Genomic DNA, 23,900 nt, shown 5'->3' on the forward strand with positions numbered 1-23,900 from the left:
ACCTCATCTACCTTCTACTTTCACATGCTTTTTTTAATCCCTCCAGTAAAACTGGAATAATCCCTGTTGTCTGAATATGGCTTTTGCTTTCCAACCTATGTGCCTCAAATGGCCTCCTCCACTTGAAATACTTTCATCCATTTTCCATTTCCACTCAGTAAGAGCCTATCCTTCAAGATGAACTTCAAATTTTACTTGTTTCAATAAGTCCATCTGAAGGTTCCCACCACTGATCTTCTATGTCCTGAATTACTAAACAATACCATTATTTTATGTCTGCCTTTTGCTATTCACTATGTTGACAACTCCCTAAGTCTGGGAAGTGTTTTTTTCATCTCTACCTCACCTGCAGTGCCTAGATCAATGCTCACATATAAAATGCACGTGATTACCGAAAGTTTCTGAGCAAGTTTGGATGGAAGATGAGAAAGACAATAGAGGAGTTCCTGGCTTCTGAAAGGGCGGCTATGCCAAGAAGTGACTCTGCAGGGTCCTGGAGAATAGCTTTACACACGGTTGGTAACCTGAAGACGATAGCTTAGGAGGAACATCTCGGCAATGGGTGGAAATCTGCATTGCAGGGGAAGGCGGGCCGGTCCAGAGCCCTGGACCCACTTGGATGAAGACACGGTACTGGGAATTTTCAAGGAAGATGGCAGCATGAAACAGTTTGCGTGCTTGGGGACCTTGGGAGTGTCTTCAAGTCCTCGAATGCTGCAGGGCCGATAAGAGCACTGGATCAGAGAATTCTAGAATAGGCAAATGAGTTGGTGATAAAGTGAACTGCCTGTTTCACATTCTACATACTCTAAAGTAGCCCTGTTTTAGCCTTGTTTGGGTCTCTGTACACATGTGAAACTGTCAGTCAATTGCTCAGTTACTCAGTAAATACTTCCTGAGTGCTTTCAGTATGCCAAGCATTGTGCTAGGTGCTGGAGACAGGTGAATAAAACAGACAAAACGCCCCGCCCTCAAGGACCTTTTTAGTGAGAAGTGATAAATAGAATACAGAGCTTATTAGAAGGCGATAAATTCTCTGGATAAAAATAAAATAAGATATGGAGTTGAAGTGTTAGAATTTTGAGCAGAGTGGTCAGGGTTTGTTAAGCTGATATTTGAGCAAATATCTGGCAGAGGTAGAGCACTGATCCATGCATCTATCTGAGGAAGGAGTATTCCAGACAGAGGGGACACCCAGTGCAAATGTCCTGAGGTAAGCAGAGGCCTGACATCCTTGAGCCAAAGTGGCTGGAGAGAGTGGGGTCAGAGAAGTAAAGGGAGGCTTTCAGCCTGTGTGAAAGTGAAGTCGCTCAGTCGTGTCCGACTCTTTGTGACCCCATGAACTCTAGTCTACCAGGCTTCTCAGTCCATGGGATTTTCCAGGCAAGAGTACTGGAGTGGGTTGTCATTTCCTTCTCCAGGGGATCTTCCCGACCCAGGGATCGAACCTGGGTCTCCCACATTGTAGACAGACGCGTTACCCTCTGGGTCACCAGGGAAGCCCCCGTGGAGGCCACTGTAAAGATGTAGTTTTTACAGTGAGTGAAATGGAGAGCATTTAGGAAGAGTCTGAGCAGAAACTGTCATCATCGGCTATTGGGCTGGGATTGAATATAGAAGTGACGAAAGACTAAAGCAGGGAGACCAGGTAGGAAGCTATTGGAATATCGCAGGCAAGGCCCAGGATGGTGGCGGCAGAGACGATGAGAAGTCATCAGAGTCTGTATGTGTGTGCTCAGTCGCTCAGTCATGTCTGACTCTTTTACGATCCATAGACTGTGGCCCGCCAGGCTCCTCTGTGCGTAAAATTTTCCAGGCGAAAATACTGGAATGGGTTGCCATTTCCTACACTCCAGAGGATCTTCCCAACCCAGGAAGATCCCAACTCAACGTCTCTTGTGTCTCCTGCATTAGCAGGCAGAGTCTTTACCACTGCGCTACCTGAGAAACCTCTAGAAAAATATTAAAGCTACAGCCTTAGGGATTTGGGGGTATATCAGATATAGGGTGTAAAGGAAAACAATGTCAAGGATGACTCCAAAGTATAGTAAGGTTTATTAACTGGAGTGGAGATTATTAAGGAAGGTATAATTGGGGGAACAGAGACAATTAGGGATTTTGTTTGGATCTGTAAATCTTCTGATGTCTTTAAACATCTAAGTGGAGTCTGGAGATCAAGAGAAAGATCTCAACTAGAGATCTAAATTTGTGAGTCATTAGAATATAGACAGTATTTGAAACCTCGAGACTGAGGGTTTTCCACACAAGAGAGGTTTCAAGAAGGGACAAGGTTCAATGACTGGGCTTTCAGAGGTCACAGAGAATCGGTAAAGGAGTCTGAGAAGGAAGAACCAGTAAGGTGGGAGGAAAACCAGCTGTGTATGTTGTCCTGGAAACAGAATAAAAATCTTCAAGGAAGACAGAGTGATCAACTTGTTCAAATGCTGTTTACAGGTCAAGAAAGATGAGAACCAAGAAGAGCCCTTTGGATTTAGCAATGTGGAGGTCACTGGTGTCATTGACAGTGACAGTTTCAATGGAGCAATGGGATAAGAAAGCCTAACTAGAAAGGGCTTGAGAATAAGAGAAGAGGAATTGGAGAGATTTAATATTAGATATCTCTTTTTGTGGTTAAAAAAAACAAACATTGCACTTAAAAAATGCCAGTAATTCATACTTCTTATAACCCAAGTGGGCACTGTGTCCATGGTAATCTGAATATGTCAAATTTTACTTGAGAAATTCCCCTTTCAAAAGACAAGTTTTTGAGAAATGAATTTCAGCAGTTTTAAGTCTGGCACTCTCTTTGTTCCCTGAGAAAAAACAATCACTGTCTTCAGTGAATTTGCAGCTCGAGATATTTTAAGTTTCATAATCAAACTTCTGTCTTGGAACTTCATACACACACACACCCATCCAAGAATGATGACATCATAGCTCTCAGGTTGAATATTTCAACTCATAAATTACACTCACTCATTCCAAATATTTCATTATTGATTTATAGCGAGTCCTTTCCTTGTGCCATAGCCACCAATTACTCACTTTAAATTTTTAAATGATGTTTCTCGTTCCACGGACATTTGACTGCCTCCTCTGCTTGTAGACATTAGTTCACGTTGTCAACAGTGGAGCACCAAATCTCGACTAACATTAAGCTTGAGATTAAAAGGAGACCAGGGAAAGCTTTCAGTAAAACATGCTAACCTAGCATATCTGAACAAGACAGGGTCAAGTTCATACTCAGAACCACAAGGGCACTGTGAAGTAAAATGATTTCATACTTCTGTTATGATGTCATTTTTTTTATAACATTAAAGCCAAGAGTCCTCCCCACCCAAGGGCAATGCCAGTCTCCCAGAAGGCTAATTTCTCAGAGCCAAGGCTCCAAAGATGCCAGTGCAACCCATGCTGATTCTTAGGCCTCGTGTTATTTCTCAATTTTATGCTTAATTTGCTCCTTTTGGTTTTATGCATTTTGACGCAGCCAAGGGTATGTGGGGATTTCCCCATAGTCCTTTAAATGCTATAAAACTTTAATATAGCGAGATAAAAACAATAATAAGCCATGCCTCCAAGCCCTCACATTTAATTCTGTGAGTTAGACACTGATTGAGATTTTCAAGTACTTGCACTGCTTTAAATGCCCTTGTGTCTTTCCTTACCCTCTATCCCCTCTGAAATGAAAACTACATTTTTACCCACAGAATGTTTACAATTCTTAAATTATCATCATAATGGCTTATACATGCAACACCCAATGCAATTTAATCTGGTTCAGGATAAAGCCAAGATGGATGTCCAATTCCCAGTTTTAGGCTTGCAACTCCAAAATATCTTCTGGAAAAAAATGAAATAGTGCTCCTGGAAGTCTGTTGAGTTAGTCTGTTTTCAGCATAATTGCCTTCTCTCAGCTTCCTAATACCCTTAAAACCTCTGAGAGTCTTTAATGTACAAAGTTCAACAAAAATACCTTCAAAGCAGATTAGTTCTAATTATGTTTAATATTTGTTTGCTGCTTTATCGAATAAACTACATTTGCTTTAAGAAAAAAAAAATTCACTTAACTGCACGTCAGTCACCCAAATTTTAAGCATAGGAATGAAATGGAAAACATTTATTACACAAATTTAATTACAATTCTAAGAAATAAACATGCAAATTAGATAGGGTTCAATTTGCAGATGCTAATCCTCATCCTTGATCTTGTTCCTTTCCTCCCTGATTTTCAGTCTGTGCCTCTTCTTGATTCCTAGGGAGCCAGGCAGCAAGAGGTCTGGTTTTTCACAGTCGGAGGATCACTGTTTTAAAGAAGTGTTATATTTAGCACATCTGGCATAGTAGCAGTAAACAAACATTATAGCCTTTGTAACACTTTTGCGCAGGTGCCTTTCCCCCCATTTTATTAGGTCTCTGCCTTCCAAGCCTCTGCGTTCATTGCACCTGAAATGACCCATCTCGACTATGGAGGGGTCCCTAGACAGAAGTTATGAATTAATGTTTCAAAAAAACAAACTCTAGTGGAGCCCAATATAGAGGAAAATTACTATTTGCAAAATAATGTGATTCCGGGGCTTATATTACATTCTCTTGACCAAGGACAACCTCCTTTATTACTTTTTTTTTTTTATTTCCTGGAGGTTTTCCCTGGAGGCTCCCCCACCCAGAAAGAGTTGCCAATTCCAGTTGCAGTCGGACCAAGGTTGCTTTTTTGATACACTACACACACACAGCTCCGGCGGGGAACGGGCGGGGGCGGGCGGCGAGGGGAGAAGAACTGCTCGGGTCCTGCAAACACAGCTGTTTCTCATCTCCGTTTGCTGTGGCAAAGGAGAAGAAAGTCTTTTGCAAAGGGTGGGAAAGGCGCAGAATCTTTTTTTTAAATCACACGCATACACAACAACAACAAAAGTAAACCAAATTTTTTAAAAAGAGAGAAGACATCTCAGAAGGTTGCAGGGTGAATATATTCTTCGGCTGCAGCCGAGCCCCCCAGGGCGAAGGGGCCGGAGCCCGGGAGCGCGTGGGGTCTGGGCTGCGGGCTGGAGCTGGGCCCGCGTGTCCCCGGGCACCGGGAGGGGAGGGGAGGGGAGGGCGGGAAGGAGGGAAGGAGGCAGGGGGCGGGCTGGGGTGGGGGCGAGGGGAGGGCGCCCCGTGTGCTGCCGGAGGAGCGGCGGCGGCGGCGGGAGGGAGGGAGGCGAGCGGGCGCGCTTGTCATGTTGCCTCGCTCACCCTGGGGGCATCGTGCAGAACCTCTCCTCGGAAATCCACGGGGAAATGGCAAACAGGATTGACGGGTTTCACACGCTCCTCGCTAGACAGAGCCGCTCATTACCATAACCGTCTGCAGCGACGGCGGCGCGGCGCCCCAGTCGCGGCGGCGGGACCTGCCGGGACCCTCGCCCGCCGCGCACCCGCGGCCGCCACCAGCAACAGCACCCGCACCCGCGCCTCCCCGGGCCGGGCCGGGCCCCGCGCGCGCGGCGTCTGCACGGCGGCCGGGCTGGCGCCGAGCCCGGAGCGGGCCAGCAGCAGCTCGAGCGCCGCGGCCGCCGCCGCCTCCCGGCTGACCCCGCGGTAAGAGCCGGGCTGGGCGCGGGCGGCGGGCGGCGGCGGAGAGGCCGGGCCGGGCCGGGCTGGAGGGCGACGGCCGGTCCCCTCGGGCGTCTGCGGTCGCGGGACGGCTCCCCCGCGCCCCCCGCCGGCCCGGCGATCGCCGAGTGGGCGCGCGCCGGCCGGAGCGGGACCCGGGCGGCCGGTGGCGGGGGCGGAGCGGGGGGAGAAGGGGAGAAGCCGGGAAGCCGCTGCGCGCGGAGGCGGCGCGGGCTTTTCTCCGCAGGGCTGGCGTGCGCCGCGGAGCCCGTACCCGGGCGGGAGAAGACGCCGCCCGCGCGCGCACCGAGCCGACTCTAGGCGCTGGCGGGGACCGCGGCTCAGTGACACCCTGGGGTCCTCGGGAGCCGCTTAGTCGCCTATCCCCGGGTGCAGAGTCAGTAGGAGGCATGCCCCCCCACCACCATCCCCAAGGTCTGGATGACGCCGCGGCGGTTGGCAGGTGGGGAGGGAAGGACGGTGGATGTCAGGAGCGCGCGTTTGCAAGAAAAAGGAAGAGCTGCAAGAGCTGACACCTTCTGTCCCCCGCCACCTCCGCCCCCGCACCCTCCCCCGCAGCCGGGCCGCGCTGCGGGCGGCGGCGGCGGCGGCTCCTCTGTCCTCAGCTCACCTCCCTGGCGGGCCCGCTTGCTGCCCGCCTGGTCCACGCCTCCGCCTCTCTCCTCCCTTCCTCCCCTCCCGCCTCCGCGGCCCTAGCAACTTTCCGGAGTGTGCCCGGCCGGGGCCGCAGAGGCGGCGGGCGGCGGGCGGCGGGGCGGCGGCGGGGGCGAGGCGGCCGCGCGGGTCCCGCGGAGGCGGAGGGCGCTCCCGCAGCCCCGGGGCTCCGGGCGGGCATGGCCGGCGAGGGAAGGGAGGGCCGGGCAGGCATCTGCTGCGGGCTGGAGCGCGGGCCGCGGCCAGCCTCGCCAGAGCCCTGCCAACCGCCGTGAGTCATTTCCTTGGAATCCTACCTTTGGTGTTTATTTCCCTTAGAAGGAAACTTGGTTTAAAAAAAAAAAAAGAAGAAAAGAAAGAGTAATCATAGCTCTTATTCTTCAGGAGAGGCGCACGGCTCCAGCACCGTGGAAAGACAACTTGCCTTTGTTCCCAGACACTTGGGGTGGTGTTTACTTTCTCCCGCGGCCGACGGCTGGCTGAGCTCTGCCGGCTTTCCCCCGAGAGGGGCTGGGGCTGGGGCTCCCGACCCCCGGGGGCGTGTGTCACTGTGGGAACTCGGACATCGGCTGCTGCCCGCCTGCAGGGGGTGGGTCTCCAAACCTCAGACCCCAGTCTTGGGCGTGGGATGGGGAGACCTGGCGCCCCGGGCTGGGCTTGGACCCCCCGGGTCCCCCACTCTCATTCCCCTCTAGTTTGGCACCCCCAGCCCCAGCCCCAGGATCCGACCTAAACCTCTTGGCCTTTCAAAGCTGCAGCTGAGAAATGTATCTCCCAGGGCAGACAGGTGTACTGCAGGGACTGGTAGAAAAGCGACATCTGCCTATTTGGAAGGGTTGAAAGATTTTTATTCCACTCACCCAGACCCTGCCACCACCAACCCAAGCTGTTGATAGCTTGTTAGGGACAATGTCAGATCAAGGGCTTGATTCCACCAGGGCAGGATATCTAAGGCTGACAATCTTAAAGATATATTGAAAATATCAGCTCTTTATTTCCGTGCTTTTCAATATTGGAGTTAGACCTCTGAACTGCTCTAATGCTCTTAATAAAATATTTTCCAATGATGGATGAGAGGGATGGGGTGGGCAAAGAATGACTGAGATCCCCTGTTGGATGGCAGGCATCACTGAATCTGCAGCTACCCTGTTCTCTGTGCCAGCCACTCCTATTAGCATCATAATGGCTCCAAGGAGAGAAGAAGCCCAACTCATCTGGAAGAACCATAGTGTAAAACCGCCTGGTAACTTTACTGTGAACATTTGCTGGCAAAACTTGACACTTTAGCCCTGGCCTTTGGGGAATGCTTGAGGTGTCATTCTGCTACCTTCCCTTGGCTGACAAAACAGACATGCAGGAGCCTGAGGAGAAAAGATTAAGGGCTTTCTAGTTTTTATTTTTTAAACCCTCTTAAAGACAAAACGCACTTTAACACCTTTCTTTTGGATCCACTCACCTCTGATGTTAAAAATACAAAATCTACCATAAATGTGCATCTCTGTGACTTTATCATAGTATTCACAGCTCATACATTTGTGAATTTCAACTTCTGAACTCAGTAGCAGAATTACAATGTAAATCTCATTGTACTGAGGGAAAAAATGACAGTTTGGATGTGTACGCAAAATACAAATAAAACAATCATGTGATATCATGGCTTACTGCCCCATTCTCCATTTCTTCATGAACATTGAACTTCCTCCTTCATTTGCTAACATCCCAGTGTAAGTTCTAAATAGACTAAGAAGACTCAACTGCAAAATTTCCTCCCCGCTCCCAAATAATTCCAACTCATTTATATTTTATTCAGACTTATATAAAGTACTTGTGGAACTCAGCTTCTCCAGTTGAGGATTTTGTATGTAAAAGTTTCCCATTCAAAAAAAAAAACTTACTGAAACTAGATAGTATAAAAGAGAGAAACAGCCAAGATAAAAACTATTATGCCATGATTCAAGCTCAAATGCATAAGAGTAGAATTTCATGTGCCGGAAACAATACTAACAAATAGAAACACTGAAATCCTTAACCAAAAAACTATACAAGGATAAGTCATTAAAATATAAACAAACTCTTACTAACATAAAACAGCACAGGGCCCATATAATGTCCTATTAAACAAAGGTAATTGCTGCTAGGGGCCTGCAAATGTTTCTCTTGTCTTATGGGGTATGGATTTGTCAACCTGCTTTAGTTTATATGTAATAAAATTTCCACATAGGCAAAAAACGTGGATCTTATTCCCAGAATCCAACACAAAAGTAAGTGTAAATTTCAAGTGAGAAAATAACTGTTGCAGTCAATGAGACAGGGCTATGTACTGAGAAAAAGCTTTATAATTCTTGTGCTCCTGGCAGTAGCACTTCCTGATAACAACTGTCTTAGAATAGGGTAAGAAATGACCATTTCATGAGAGTCTTCCAGAGAACAGATTATCATGAGGCTTGATACCTTGTTTGGATGCTGAGTTTGAGCATCCATTCTATTGGGTGATAGAATGGCTTAGTTTGTGAAATCAGTGTGGTCTAAATTTCTTGATTGATGACTCAAAGAACAGAATAAATCGTGTGTCCGACCATTTATTTTTATAGAACTTTTTTTTTTTTTTCTTGAAATAAGGTTTTCCAACAAGTCCTTGCTGCCACTTTTAAAAGAAAAGGGGTAGGTGGTTCAGACTGGGAGGCCTGGCTTGCTGCAGTTCATGGGTCGCAAAAAGCTGGACACGACTGGGCGACTGAACAACAACAAAGGTGGCTTAGTGGCCTAAATCAGCCGGGTCCTCATCGTGGCCGCCGCCCTGGACATCTCCCCTGGATGTCAGAAAGCCGGGCTTCCTTCTTCAGTGAGGTTGGGAAAGAATTTCTGGTCTCAGAGAGAAACCTGGGCGATGCATGGAGTCACTGTTGCCGAGAGCTTCTCGCATAGCCGGAAGGACATTTCCACTTCAGCTGTTTCCCCTTCGCCTGGTGACTGTCCTCCTTTACCTGGAAGTGGACCCTTGTTTTAACACGTAGGTAATAACAGTCTCCTACAAGGCAGCAGTAGATTACCCTTACCCCCCAAACATTACAAGCCATATAATTTGGAGAAGAAAGCAAGAACTAGACCCTTAGCGTCTTTCAAAGACAAATCAGTCTTCAAGAAAGCAGACCTGACATCACTCTCTGTGACAGTTCTTTAAATGGCAAAGTGAGATAGTGGAGGTTTGGGTCTCAAAGGAATCGGGTGGTTAATAAGGCACTGAGGCTGCTGGTTGTCACTACTGATCTATGGCCCCGAGGTCTTTTGGCTTCTTCCCCCTTGCATTCACTCTGGACCCCACCTCAAGCCCTACTTAGGACCAGGTAAAGACACTGAGCCCCCAGGGGAACGGCCCTACCACCCCAGGTGCAAAGCAGCCCGGGGTGCATCTTAAGAGCAGAGAGGTCTCCCAGTCTCCCTGCAGACCCTGGGGAAGGGCGTGAACTGCCCAGGAGGGCAGTGGTGTGCTGCCTCTTGGAAAGTTTCTGCCTTGCGTCTGAGCTTTGCGGTGTAGAGTTGTCGGCTGCCTCTGGCCCTGAAGCCCTGGCTCCTGTTTAATATTCCGCCTGCTCCGTTGATGTTGTGCTTGGCTCCTGTGGGACTGCAACTCACGGCTGGAAACTGGAGCCAATTTTCTGTCTTCATCTCTCAGTGTTTTGACTGGAGGCAGATCCAGTTCAGGCCGATCAGGGCTGGTAGAAACAACTACCAAGTGTGTCTCTGTCTGCTTCGCTTTGGGAGAAGAAAGTGGAGGGAGCCCCAACATGTTGTAGAGGAACTGGCCCTGCGGAAACCGAGGAAGAGGGCCATGCGCAAGTGGAACAGACCAAGCCTGAGAGCGTCAGATGGAATTCCGGTGAAGATGCCTGCCTCCCACAGCCTTTTCTTTTGATTGATTAGTGGATTTCATCAAAGGAGACTCTCGGGGGACTTGACTAGAAAATTGATTTTGCCTTATTAATAGAAAGGAAGCGGCAAGGGTTTTGGCCTTGCCTCTTAGCGGTACATTTTCTGTGGGAAGGTCAGGAGGAAAATGTGTTTAGAAGGCAAAGCAGCTGTCTGGAAGAGGGCTGAGGAGAATCTGAGAACAATAAGAAATGGGGTTTTAAAGATCCGCCCATGAAATGCAGATTGCTGAACACAGAGGCTGAGCTAATAGCTGCAAGAGAGTTTACTGAGGTTTTTCTTTGAAAAAAATAATGTTTCAGGGCAAAGAGGAGGAGCAAGAAGTAAAAGTTTCCCAAAGCAAAGGAAGGAAGATGCCAAGGCCGTGCTCTGGCTTGCTCTTGATTAGGGCTCTTTTCTTTTTTTTTTTCTTTTTTCCAGATCTGAGGCTGTCAGAGATGACTCTGGTTCTGTCCATGAATAGATTCTGCGAGCCCATTGTCTCGGAAGGAGCTGCTGAAATTGCTGGGTACCAGACACTATGGGAGGCTGACAGCTACGGAGGCCTGAGCCCCCCGGGGCCAGCCCAGGCTCCCGCGCAGGGAGACCGGGGAGCCGGTCCCCCCCTGGCAGGTACTGCCTTTGACCTTTCCCTGCTGCCCTCTGTGGTCAGACTGGTAGATGAGGGTGGTGTCTGGGTTCCCCTCCTGAGCTGAGAGTGCTCCAGGGACTCCAAGGCCCCAAGGAAGGGACCAGGAGTGATGTTAATTGCATGCAGACCTGAGTTTCCATGAGCTGCTGCTTCAGGTAAAAGTCAGGCATTTGTATTTTTAAGAGACCCAAAGCAGATCTTGAAACTCTTCAGTCTGAGTTTTGATTTTCTATCCTCTGGAACTGTATGGATCTCCCAGTGCTACACAAGCCCTGGGTGGGCTTGACAATGAAATCTTTATCCCATGAGACATAAAGGAATGTGCCCTTTGGGCCAGCAGCTCTGTGACTCTTCTTTTTATTAAGCACACAACTGGCTTTGGTAAAAAAATTCATAAGCCCAGAAAAAAATATGTTCTCCCTGATTCATTATTCCTGTGCTCTAAGGTGAGTTCCTTCGGATTTTTGTGTGCTACTAGATTGGAAAAAAAGCCAAAACCTAAAATGAAAACAAGTACTTGGTGATGTCCGATTGCTAAAAAGGAGTAAAAGCTTGGTCTTTGAAAATTAGACCCTATTTTTATTCATGGTTGATATTTTGGATTTTTGAGAGCAAAAAGGACTTTTGTTACCCTGAAGTTTAATTTTAAATGAAAAAAATTTGAATTTAATATTTTGAAAGAAGGAATATTATAACTCCAGTGTGCAGATAATCGTTTGTTTACTTACTGAGAGCCAGTAATATTTAAAAGTTGTTCGGTTATTAGTGCTTAATACATACGTTTGAAAAATGGTGTTAACATGAATTTAAGTAAATAATTTTAATAAATACTAATATTATTTCAGTTATTACATTACTTTTTGAATTTTGCTGTTTGCCTGTGCATAGAATTATGATTCTGAATTTTGGTAAATGCTAAAATATGTCATTTTCCTCTATAATTGTCTAGAAATCCTTGCCTGGCCTGGGTCACAGGATTCCTCATGATAGCAACTATTAAGACTAATGTTTATTTTTAATCACCACATGTACAGACAAATACGTAGCCAAGTTATCTTTTAGAAGGCAAGGGAAGAAAAGCATTTTGTTTGGAGAACCTCTGGCAAACCGCATGTCATTTGTCATATCTGATTTATTACCACAGGATCACATTACAGGGGAATTTCAAATCCTATAACAACATCCAAGATCACATACTTTAAGAGGAAGTATGTGGAAGAAGAGGATTTTCACCCACCACTCAGCAGCTGTAGCCATAAAGTATGTTTTTTTTAATAGTCATTATTTTTATTAAGAGTTTAAGATACTTAGTAACAGTTGCTTGATCCATTTCCAGAAATTAAATTGTTCCACCCAAGCAATGAAAATGAGCCACTTCTCTCTGCAGAGCCATATTAATCGTTGTCACTTTTTGGGGTCCTGTGTTATTTCTCACAAGTATTTGAAGAAAGAGCCAGCAAGAACTCCTCTGTCCAGAAATAACACAATTATATAATCCAAGGAATGCCTTTTTTTCACTAATGATTTCATTTTTCTTGAGTTGTGTTAAGGGTTCATGGTGACTGGTGCTTTCACAAGTGCAGAAATGCAATTGTTCTTTCCAGACCTGCTCCCCGTCTCTGAGCTCAGGCTCCCGGGGCCAGTGCCACCTGTGTGCCCGCACGGGGGTAGTCACCCAGGGCTTTTCCTGACCTCTCAGAGGTGGACTCCCTACCCTTTGAAAGTGTGCATGCAAGTAGAAGTGTCCTTCATGGTACATTCATTACATATGTTTTGTTTGTGAAAATATGTAATTCATTCCCAAGAGAAAAACCAAAGCTAACTTTTTTTTGCATGAATAAGAAGGAAATGACAGGATCAGGAAAGCACACAGAAGTCTAAAACTGGCTGTCTAAGCTTTTGAAATACCAGTTCCTTTTCCTATGGTTACCTTCTTTCAAAAACTGTCTGCTAACTTAGTTGAGGAGAGGATAACCCAGGCCGTAGCTGTTTGAAATGCAGAGAGGATGTTTAACTTTTTTCTAATTCATCTTCCTCTCTTCTCACTCCATCTCCTCCCCCCACCCCACCCCCAGCCTTCAGATGTTGCTCTGACCCTGCTCATAAAAGGACATCAGTATGCATTGGCAGGTGCTGGGCTTTTCCATGTATGTGTAGTTCCTGCCTTTGGTCAGCTTGGGCTGGTTTAATTCACAGCTCCTGAGGTTAGCTTTTTTTTTTTCTAAATGACCTGGAAGAGCTGGGCCCTAGGACAGAAGCATTTTATGTCCATTTTGGTTTCTGTGTTGTGGCTGTAGCAGTTTTCCAGACTGCTGCCTGTTTGTGCCAACCATCACACAGTAATGGCATCACACAGCCTGGGAGTGAGTCCTCTGATTTCCTCTCTGCATCTCTTCTGCCCAGTTCCAGAAAAAGCCTATTTGGCCCTGCAACCAGCAGTTCCCTTTAGGGTTTGAGCCTCTTTCATTATTTTTGTCCCTCTGTCAGGCAAAGATAATTGCAAGAATGAAACCCAGAAAAACAGCACAGGCAGCATGAGCTCATGCTCCTTGATGTCTCGCCCAGGGTTTGAAATATACTTATGATGACCTGCAACTTGGCATCTTCCAAAAAGCATTTATTGACATAGAATAGATGAGTATGTGTGTGTGCATGTATATTTGTATACACACACATAAAGGCCCAGAGTTTCCTAGGTGGCGCTAGTGGTAAAGAACCCACTTGCCCATGCAGGATACATAAGAGACGCAGGTTCCATCCCTGGGTCAGAAAGATCCCCTGAAGATGGGCATGGCAACCCACTCCAGTATTCTTGCCTGGAGAATCCCATGGACAGAGGAGCCTGGCGGGCTATGGTCCACAGGGTTGCAGAGTCCATAGGCATGCACAGAGTCAGACAGGACTGAAGCAACTTAGCACACACATTAAGGCCCAAGTGTCATAAGAGTCCATCCAGCATGATGAATTTCATGAAGTGTCAAATAGCCATGTAACTGGCATCCAGATTAAGAAACAAGGTAACCAGCAACTTAGAGCCTCGCCACTGTCCCTCTCTAGTCACCATTTCTCAGCTCTCCAAAGAAACCCCTCCCCACTTTTAACAGCATAGGATAGTTTTGTGCATTTCGCCATCCCCCTCACTGCACCATAAAAGAGCGGACATCTTGACCTGTCCCTGGCGAGGTCTGCGTTGTGGCTGGATTCCCCAATGCTCAACATCGCCAGTCAGTCTGCTGGGAAGGGGAGACGTCAGCAGCCCCCAGGAGAGCATCTCTAAATGAACCCGAGGGAAACCAGACCACAGCATCCCCAGGCCCAGAAACTGCAAAGAGAGAAATGTGCTGGGATGATATTTTAATAAAGGCCACTTCCTAAGCTTTCTCTTCCCTTTTTGATTTTTAGACCATCTCAATCTTTGAGGAGCGAGCCCACATCCTTTATATGTCCTTAGAAAAGCTAAAGTTTATCGATGATCCTGAAGTGTACCTCCGAAGATCTGTCCTTATAAACAATCTGATGAAAAGGATCCATGGAGAAATTATCATGCAGAATAACTGGTGCTTTCCTGCCTGCTCTTTGAATGGCGCCTCTGCCCAGGAGTGGTTTATGGCTCAAGACTGTCCTTACCGGAAGCGACCTCGGATGGCCAAAGAGGAGTGTGAAAAGTTTCACGCCTGCTGCTTGTACCAGGAATGTGGTGGTCACTACCTAAATTTACCCCTTTCAGTGAATGCTAATGTCGGAAGTGCCTCCACCCCTGCCTCCGCTTCCTCCTCTTCCTCATCTTCCTCTTCCTCTCCCCCTCTGCCTTTACCGAGCTGTTCCCACCAGGTGGATTTCGATATAGGCAGCGCACCTGTTTACAAGGGTGATGGCCAGATACCTGCCAGTGAAATCTTTGTTACTAATGTCCGGTCACTTGGTGTTCAGGAAAAGGCCAAATTAAATGATGAGAAAGTAAATGTTGATACCAACAGGGATGGTGGCCCCCCGAGCCATGGACCTGTGGGCACCGACCTTGCTTTTGAGGGCAAAGGCCAATTTTATGATTATTTTGAGACTGGATATAACGAAAAAAGCAATGTAGGTGAGTCTTGGAAAAAGTCCTTAAGGAAAAAGGAGCCTTCACCAAGTAACAAACTGTGCTGCAACAAAGGAAGTAAAATATGAGCCATCTCCTCACGCAAACTTTGAAGCACGCACAGCATGATCAATTAGCGCTCATAAATTTCATTTTGAATGGATTTTATAGTTTTGTACAACTGATACAATTATGCCATGAACATGCCATGTCGTTTAAATGCCTGGAGAGCAGGTTGCATAAAACATCTGTGTCATAGGCATCGGCAGGCTACTCATAGATGTGCTGACGTTACCGAGAAGACAGTTGACTTTAACATGTAAACGTGTGTCTTCGTTTTCTTACCCAGAAGATCAGCAGATTAGACTGGGGGACAGTGTGCCCTTGTGCTGTCACTAGCGATGAACCTTCCCCCTGTTTGCCGGTTAATTAGGTAGCTATTTGGTGAGCAAATCAACATAACCAGCAACGGATGTCTGCGTCTTCTCTATGATACAGTATTTTGTTCTGAGTAAAAGACTGAGGACAGGGAGCTAGAAGAAATGGCTTCCTGGTGCTGTTACATATTTGGATTCAACCGTCTTGTGTGACAGAGGAAAATAGGAGGTAATGCAACACCTGACCAGGGGCAACAGTCGACGATACGAGTAGAGGGAGATCCCTGCAAGTTCCTGGCTTGCCTGTGATGGCTGATGAGGCTTTTAGAAAGGTGTTATACAGGGCGAATTTTGGTGCCTTACTTTATCTTAATTTTTGCCAATGTGAAAATTAAGGATAAATCAGAGTACAGCAGGGATTTAACAAACAGGAAAAAAAAAATACACAGGGTGGATCGATATTGTTTGGAAATCTTTACCGTCGAACTATTGCGTTCAGCTTTTGATTCAACATCTCTATTCTGCTTTTATTTTTCGATGCCCAGTTGCGTTTGGATTTGGCATTTTTAGAAAGGGATGGAGGAAACAATAGAGAAAGCTGTTAGAGACCAGCACTTGCTGCTCAAGCTTTTCTATGGCAACGGTCTGTTGCTGGGGTTTGGGTTCTCTGGGTTTTGGGTTGTTTTGTTTTGTTTTCTTGTCCAATGAAGTTCATGAACCAGTAGCATGCATCATACATTAATCTGTTTTGCATCATTTCACTCGTTTAGATTATGAAAGCATGTGGTTTTTTATATATGACTTTTGCTGTTGATTACGAAGCACAATGTTAATACATGATGTGGTGATCAATAAGGTTGTATCTTAAAGAATGTAAAGATTTTCGTTTGGGGAAGGTTATTTTGGAGAAATGGGACTCAGTCGGCAAGAGCTCCTATGAATTTGGCCAACATTTTTCTCAGTCGTTTCTTTTGACGTGCACATTGGCAAGAGTGTTCAGAGGGGCCCCTCTGACCATTCTTCCTTCCATGCCAGCCAGCTCCTCCTGCTAAACTCTATTCGCATTCCCAAGGTTACCGAGTGACTTGGGCCTCCTTACACAATACTTCACAGGAACCAAATTCCAAATGGAGGAAATAAGTCCTCCCCGTTTCTCCAAGATAAAGCTTTTTTATTACTGCTATTAATATTAAATATAGGTCTCATTCATACAGTGTATGAGTAGGATCGTCATTTGGACAATGTCCACAAGGACCAATTTTTAAAACCCGTTCTTGTTATGGCTGAATAGTCTAGTGATGTTTTGTCCTTTATTTTCAATATTTGATAAACATTTGATGTTGAAAACTTAGATGATAGATGCTTGTATATGAATGTGTTGTAATAAAGTGAGGTTTTCTTGATATATATTTATTAAAATGATCAAAATTCATTCAGATTTTCGTATTTTAATGACTATTGGCTGTTTCTCTTTTCTGTTGCTCGTTCTCCTTTTAAAAAAACTCAAAGTCGCTAGAAATTGTCATGGACATTGGCCACACAGGCATTTTCAGAGTTAGAGAGTGCTTTTTGAGAGGCCCACCCAACAGGTGTTTTAGAATGGTCCTAGTTTGTAGGTTTAGATTTCTGTTGATTTAAAAGCATAGTGTTAATAAATGATGTGGTTGGTGATGGATAAGGTTTTATCTTAAAGTATCTGAAGATTTTTTGGCTTTTGTGACGTTTCTGAAAAAGATAGCATAATGTGAAGTCATAAATACTGAATCCTAACTGATTCTTTTTGAATTGTCAGATTGTCAGTTGACAGTTGTCATATATAAATGGTTAAAACAGCTGTGGAGGTATTCCATTTAACTCTGTATTATTGTTATTCTTAGAGGCTAATATTGCTTCTGATAAAAGAGGCGAGCTTGGAACTTCCCTGGTGGTCCAGTGGTTAAGACTCTGTGCTTCCATTGCAGGGGTGAGGGTTCAATCCCTGGTCGGGGAACCAAGACCCTGCATGCCACCTGGTGCGGCCAAAGATATTTTTTTAAAGGGAGTGGGCAAGCTAGTTGGAAAGTAATTTGCCAAAAGCAGCATTCTTATTATGAGCATACTATATCATGGAAATTTGAATATGAAAGAAAGGACTTTTGTTTTTAAACCCCACGCCCCACACCCGGGGTTACCAGATAATGGTGACCAAAGCTGTGAAATGATGGAGTTGGTGATTTTCCAGAGAACGCACTAGTGCTTCTCTGAAGGATGAGACCTGCCTTTGAATCCAGTACCATTAAAATGCATCATAGTTCGTAATCAAGTTTCTGAGTGTAGGACAGTTCCAGCATACTTAAAGAAATACATTTTCTTTAAAGAAAAAAATAATCCCTAAACATCCATCAAACATGTTCCTGGTGTAGTTTTGAAAGCATTATGGCCTCCTGTGTGATACCTACTCAAGAGATATTAAGTTAGATTTTCCTGAGTGGACATGGCTCCCCTTCATTGTATGTTAAGCCTCTGAATTGGGTTCTCTAGTTATATCCTCAGAGATGGGAAAAGCTAAGACCGCCCTCCACACCACACTGCTGTCTCTCTACCTGGAAATAACACCTTTTCTTATTACTCTGCTTTCTTTGCTTTAAGGAAAATCGTATAGGGCCAGAATCCCGACTTTTAAAATATAAATGAGGGGAAATCTTTACTCGAGAAAATGGCCCAGCTCCCCGAAGTTTGCCTTTAATTGCTACTCCCTTAGGCACCTAGGTGAATGTCTTTAACCAAATCATTAACCTCCACCTCTGGTTCTTCCTCTCTTCAAGTGGGTGATTTGTCGATGAGAGTCTGGCAAAGACCCTTCAAAAGGGCAAAGGTATCACTGTCTTAAGCTTCTATTCTTAAAATCCTATTATTCTATAGTTCACCTTGAAGGGGTCCTAGGGATAAGACTAAGGACAGGAACCTGGGGAAAAATAGGAATAACTTAAACCAGGTGAAAATAAATGACTAGTTGACAGCAATCAGTAATTAGGGTCAAGCATCTTTGGCCTGATCTTTGAAGACAATGGAAATGTTGACCATCTTAACTGCTACTTTGTTACATAGATGCTGAAGCAAGTGAATGCCAGTTCTTTGCTTTTAGAGTTCATAGATAACTCCATCAAAGCATGGCTACCCGCCCTTCCAAACGTGAACTTGAATTACAGCTTTCCTTGAGTACTTCCTTTCTGTATATCCAGAGCAAAGAACGACTTGCAGAAAACATGGGTGTTAAGAGGTGTCAAACTCACAATAAATATCAGCCAGGGATATGTGGACGTTTGCAATGCAGCTAAGCTTTTATATCCCTCAAACAAACTATGAGCAAAAAACGTTTCTGAAAATAATTAGTTGTTCAAATCCATTTTTATAACAGCCCCTGAAATTTGTATCATTGTATTTGTAGTGCAATCACATTGCTGCCAGTTTTACTAGGCCTTTTCAAAAACAAGGATTTGGCATGGCATTAATGATGGTTTAAACTAGAGGCAGCAATGTCCCGTGAAGAATGAAATCAATATTTAAATAATAAATGAGACAATATATGCTTTCTAGGAATTTATTTTAAGATTGTTTTTTGATTCTGTGGTTTAAAATAAATGCATTAAGGATCTTTTAAATTAACTGCACGATGCCTCCAGTGCTTTCTTAGAGTTATAGCAAATGAGCAAGGTGTAGTCTCTTCCCTTGGCTAAAACTTCTCCATTTTATGTGATGTAGCTACATAACCTGAGGTGAAACAGTTACTAGTTTAAAGATTGTTTCCAGCCCTGTGTACTTGCCATATTTTAGCTGGGAGAATTCACTTAGGAAAAGCACTTGCAAAGATGTAAGTTATGAACACTTGAATCTCGCATCCTGCCATAAAGTGCATCAGCAAGTGAGTTTAATAAAACATGCTGTTTAAAATAGTCTGTAATTTCCTGTTTCTGCATTTCCCTTCACTGTCTGTGACAGGCTGAAGAGCGATGACTAAACGAAGGGAATTTACACAAGCTAGTCTGGTGGTGTTTGCAAAGCATCACCATGAGATTCTTCTTCTTTGGTAAACAATTCTCTGGTGAGCTGTCTGTGGCTGGTTTTTTTTCCCTTGGTGTTGGTCCAATTTGTTAATTTTTAAAATGCAAACCACTTATTCACAGCCTGGAAACACCTGCTTTTGACCGCAATGAAACTGATGGAACGTATGGAGATGAAATTAGTCATTTCTCATGAAATTTCCCATATTTCTCAACGCCTTTCGAGGCAACCATTGCCTTGATTTGAAATTATGAAACCTTATAAAATGCTGTATCTTGGTGGGGAGAACACACACAGAAAAGAACTTGCAGAGATGCAAGTTGCGACCTTGCTTCCTGCTGAGATCCCAAGACAGTGGGTAAATAACAGAACCCTGGGGAAGGGGGCTGACTTTCAACAGACATTGCCACCATCCAGGTCATTCCATGGGAGCAGCTGAGTCCAGGCATCAGGTGTGATTCTCCACGACACTGTCTGATTGGTCTGCTCGCACCTGAACCCAGCCTGGATATTTGTAGACACGGTGCTTTTCTGCAGATATCTTCGGAGGCAACTGCAATGTGTTAAGCTCAGTTCAATTCAGATATGACATAGCCCTTGTATTCTGGCCATCTAGAAGTGTGCAAATCTCTCTGAAAAGTACCTGGCACAGTGCCCTGGCATCTATACCATCCTCAAAACTCATACCACCCCTGTCTGCATGATAAGGAAAAGATGTGAGAATGACAGCAAGGCAAGGGATTTCAGCAACAGGTTGGGGAGTTGCTCTCTGATGGAGTGGAGGGGATGAAGTCTGAGGAGTGCAGCCCTCTGCGTGCCCTGAGTGTACTCACTTTCTTTAAGGAGCAGTCTAAAGATTAAAAAGGAAAGAAGGCGATTGGGGGGGGAGTGGTCAAACCTCTTCATAAAGACAGGAAAAACCGTTTCAGGGACTAAAGGATTTCCTTAATTTTTTTTTCAAGAAGAGAGAAATGGCTTGTCTGTCCTTTCAGGGAGCTGGGAGGGGTTCTCATTGTTGTTCTTCAAGCCCCTGCAGATTGCTGTGCTTTTCAAACAACCCACCAAACTGTCTTTGTGAGTAGGTATAGGCATTAGCTCATCTCTCCTGTTCCATTTGAGCACAGGTTGTGGGTTTCTTGTGAAACTGGAATGTAGCACAGGGTTAAGAGAGTGGGATTTGGAGTCAAACTCCCCAAACACAAATTTCAGCTCTGCTAATGTAATGCAATGTGGAAACTTGGCCTTGGCCAGCAAGCCATTTTTACTCCCTAGTGCTTCACTTTTCTTGTCTGTAAAATGGGGTGGCACGTTGTACCCACCTTGTCAGGTTGTCAGGATTCAAGACTTTGATATTAGGGAAGTGACTTGGCTTTGCCTGGCCATACACTATGGATGTAAAGTAGTTGTGAGCCTCCATAACTTCTCCACTAATGTGCCCGGATCCCTTGAAGGCTGGCGGTGACAGTACCAGATCCTCTCTTTGGGGAAGGTATCCTGCCTCCTGGATTCTGTACAGCAAATCTGAAATTAAATAGGGGGATGGTGTCAAACCTTCAAACCCAGTCAAACCTGCAAACCCAGAGCCCTTAGACAGCTGTGAAAGTAGTCATTGGTGTTTCTGAGTTATTTCTAATGTTTCAAAAGCTTATTGGAAATCATAATGTTTCTAATAAGCAATTGTGCAGGAAATAGTCACATTTCTGTACCTTGTCATATTTCTTTACCTTTGGTTAGAATTAAATCATCTCTGAGTAAACACAGATCAGACTGGGAAGAAACTCAAAACATGAAGGCATTATCTTTAATAAATACAATTTATTTTGAGGATAGACTCTTTTGGAACACTGGCTATGGGAAAGGAGTGAGAGGTATCCTTTACAAATGAAAAGATAAAAAACCACTAACCTCTGACTCAACCCTAGGATTTGCCGAAGATCAAGTTTATCCAATCGCTATATTGAATGATTCCCTTAGACCTGATTTTTACTCAGAAAAAAAAAATACAGTATTGAGTAAATAGATTTATTAATAGACCAGCATTGTTCCTGATGGTTCTATATCTGATCATGGAGGCCAAAGCAGAATTTTCTATATAATTATACCGTTGAGGATGTGGCCTCAAAGTAGTTACAAAAAAACTATGAAAGTTTCCACTTACAGGACCTAAGTTTAAAGAGTTCAGCTAAGGAGTGCTTGTCCCTACTTCAAAATCTCATATTTTCCCTATGTTATCTATAAACCCAGAGTCTTAACTGATGACTTAAATGAAAATAGGGTTTCATACTTAAAAATTACATTTCTATCTCTCTCAATGTTCCAAGAGTATACATTTTCCCAAAAGGTCAGGTATACCTGTAGTGATGCTCATTGATTGTTAGGACTGAAATGACCACCACAGCTGAACCATATGCTTTGAGAAACAGAAATTGGTGCCAGAATGAGAGAAAACGCAGTGTTGTGCTATGATGGCTCCAGAACTTCTCTGGGACAGATTCTTCTCCTGCCCAGCCGGGCTCTAGGATCTCCTGGGTGACACCAGTAGCTGTCATTTGAGCCAGCAAACAGCTGAGAGGGGCATGGAGGAGGGGGTGGGAGAGGCAGGACACCTTAACCTGCCCAGGGAGATCCAGGCTGGCCAGCTCCAGACTCTTGTTCTCCCCCTGCCTGGCAACTCAGCAGCTGGAGTAGGTTTTTAGTTTTTCAGTTAGTAGGATTCCTACCAATAAGGACGGTCACTTAGAATTCTTAACTAGTCCAGCCTTAACCTAGTTGCTTTTAGCCCAGATGACAACGTGCAACGGACATGAAGCATGGGGTTGGGGGGAATGTATCTTTCTATCTGGAAATGGTACTAGTCCTGCACAGGAAGGACCCATAAGGAAATCTTGGGGCCATGGGTCCATCGGGGTGTTGTAATAGATGAATGAATAGATTAAAGCTCAGAAGAACCCTGGGATGGAATTTGTAAGAATTGATTGATTTCCAGTTCTTACTGTCACTATAGAGCAGACAAGGTTTAACTCAATCATTCTAAAATGGTGTAACTTCTTGTTTTCTTACAGTCTCTTGCATTGGTTTTTTAATCAAATGACTTCTATTTCTTAACCATAAAATTATAACCAACTTAATGTTGAGAGCTCTAGATTAGGAGTTAGGGGACAGGTTTTTGCCTGGCTTTAACTACTCTCTCTGCTACCCACTAGCTGTCTAACCATCTATAATACCCTAACTTTTCTTGGTCTTAATTTCCCATCTGTCAAATGAGGAGGCTGCCCTCAAAGGGCCGCTAAGATGGGTCTCCTCTGGCCTTAACATCAGGGACTCAAAACAACCAGAGAGCTTTCCGAAGATTTTCACTAGAATTTTGTACAGGCTCACGCCTTCCTGTCCTTCCCCAGGATGCTCCTATTATTCGCCTCCCCGCCCCGTGAACCCAAGACATTGCTTTGGGATGTTTCTTAAAGAATAAATCTCTTGAGTTTTCCGGTCCAGATGATTGTTTTCTGCATATGGCTGCTAACCAATTCCCTGAAATACATTCCTGCAGATACGCCACGCTTCCCCGCGGTGTCTCAGTACACGTTCCCTCCCACTTCCCGGAGAGGTCTCTCCCCCATTAGCTCCACACATTCGCAACCAGCCAGGCACAGCGCCGCTCCGCCTGATGCAAAGATTGTCCTTCCCTCCAAGCAACCAGCCTGCCTGCACTACGCAGGCGGGAGATCCGAGAACCCTCTTCTCTCTCGTGTTGAGTAATAAAATAGCGGACTTTCCCCCTTCTTTTTATGAAGACAGTCCTTGCAGCTGTGACTGTAACTGTTGTTGGGTTGTTTTTTTGTTTTCATATGAGCCAAGATTATGGTCCCATAACCCAATTAGTGTCATTTGGTGGTGGTCCAAGTGCTTCCCCTGCTCGAGTTTTAATTTGGGGATCCCCGGAGGCTCCACATCTGTAGCCGGCCTGTTCTTCCTCTCCCCTTATTTGCTCGAGGTTTATGGGAGGATTAGCTGTGTGGTCTGGGAGGCGGCTGCTTCCCTTTCATCCACACGGCTCTCGAGCCACCGAGGAGCCTTTTACTTTTCATCCAGCCCTGGCACCTGGAGGCGGCAGCCTGGGCGACTGGAATGAATCAGTGGATGCCCGGCAGGCCCCGAGGGGCGCGGCCCCGCAAGCGTGGGGGAGGGGAGGACGCGGGGGAGGGGGGAGCCGCCTAGGAGTCGGGGTGGTGGGTTGGGGTGTGCGGGGGCGGCTCACCACTCCACCAGGCTGGGCCAAACTGGGATCCAGAGCGCAGGTCGCCGAGCACACCACCCCCCGCCACACACACACACACACACACAACACACACACAATACACACCCCGCCCCCACTCCCTGGCTGGCGAGGACTGGCGAGGGCTCGGGGCGCTTATTGTGCCGGCAGCTGGCACCAGCTGGGAAGGGGAATTAGCATAACAAAGAGCCGGAGCGAGCGCCGCGCGGCCCGGCAGGGGCTCTGCGCAGCGCCCCGGGCTCGGAGGAGCCGCGCTGTCACCCAGCAGCCGCGCGCCCCGGGCCGCCGGGGGCCGGCGCCCCT

The 23,900-nt window shown here is 45.7% G+C and overlaps 2 protein-coding genes across 4 annotated transcripts; one reads left to right on the forward strand and one right to left on the reverse strand.

Annotated features, from left to right (window-relative positions):
* Positions 1 to 3,404: 3,404 nt before the first annotated feature.
* LOC148775078 (uncharacterized) lies at positions 3,405 to 6,547 on the reverse strand. The gene is made up of 3 exons (XM_088844916.1): positions 6,224 to 6,547; positions 5,233 to 5,314; positions 3,405 to 4,301 (listed from the first exon to the last, which is right to left on the reverse strand). The coding sequence occupies exons 1-3, from the start codon at positions 6,545 to 6,547 to the stop codon at positions 4,285 to 4,287; spliced, it is 423 nt and encodes a 140-aa protein (XP_088701042.1). The 3' UTR covers positions 3,405 to 4,284.
* On the forward strand, positions 5,238 to 16,729 carry SERTAD4 (SERTA domain containing 4). 3 transcript variants are annotated; one of them, XM_055419015.2, is made up of 5 exons: positions 5,238 to 5,577; positions 8,887 to 9,277; positions 10,615 to 10,806; positions 11,970 to 12,085; positions 14,228 to 16,729. In XM_055419015.2, exons 3-5 carry the CDS (start codon positions 10,632 to 10,634, stop codon positions 14,993 to 14,995), a joined length of 1,059 nt encoding a protein of 352 aa, XP_055274990.2. In that variant the 5' UTR covers positions 5,238 to 5,577; positions 8,887 to 9,277; positions 10,615 to 10,631; the 3' UTR covers positions 14,996 to 16,729. The 3 variants fall into 3 exon arrangements, with proteins under 3 accessions (XP_055274990.2, XP_055274988.2, XP_088701365.1); XM_055419013.2 differs by lacking the exon at positions 8,887 to 9,277; XM_088845239.1 differs by lacking the exons at positions 5,238 to 5,577; positions 8,887 to 9,277 and adding an exon at positions 6,473 to 6,538.
* Positions 16,730 to 23,900: the final 7,171 nt, after the last annotated feature.

This window comes from Moschus berezovskii, chromosome 17, assembly GCF_049115385.1.
Source record: "Moschus berezovskii isolate FMDL1 chromosome 17, NW_MosBer_1.0, whole genome shotgun sequence".
Classification (NCBI taxonomy): Eukaryota; Metazoa; Chordata; class Mammalia; order Artiodactyla; family Moschidae; genus Moschus; species Moschus berezovskii.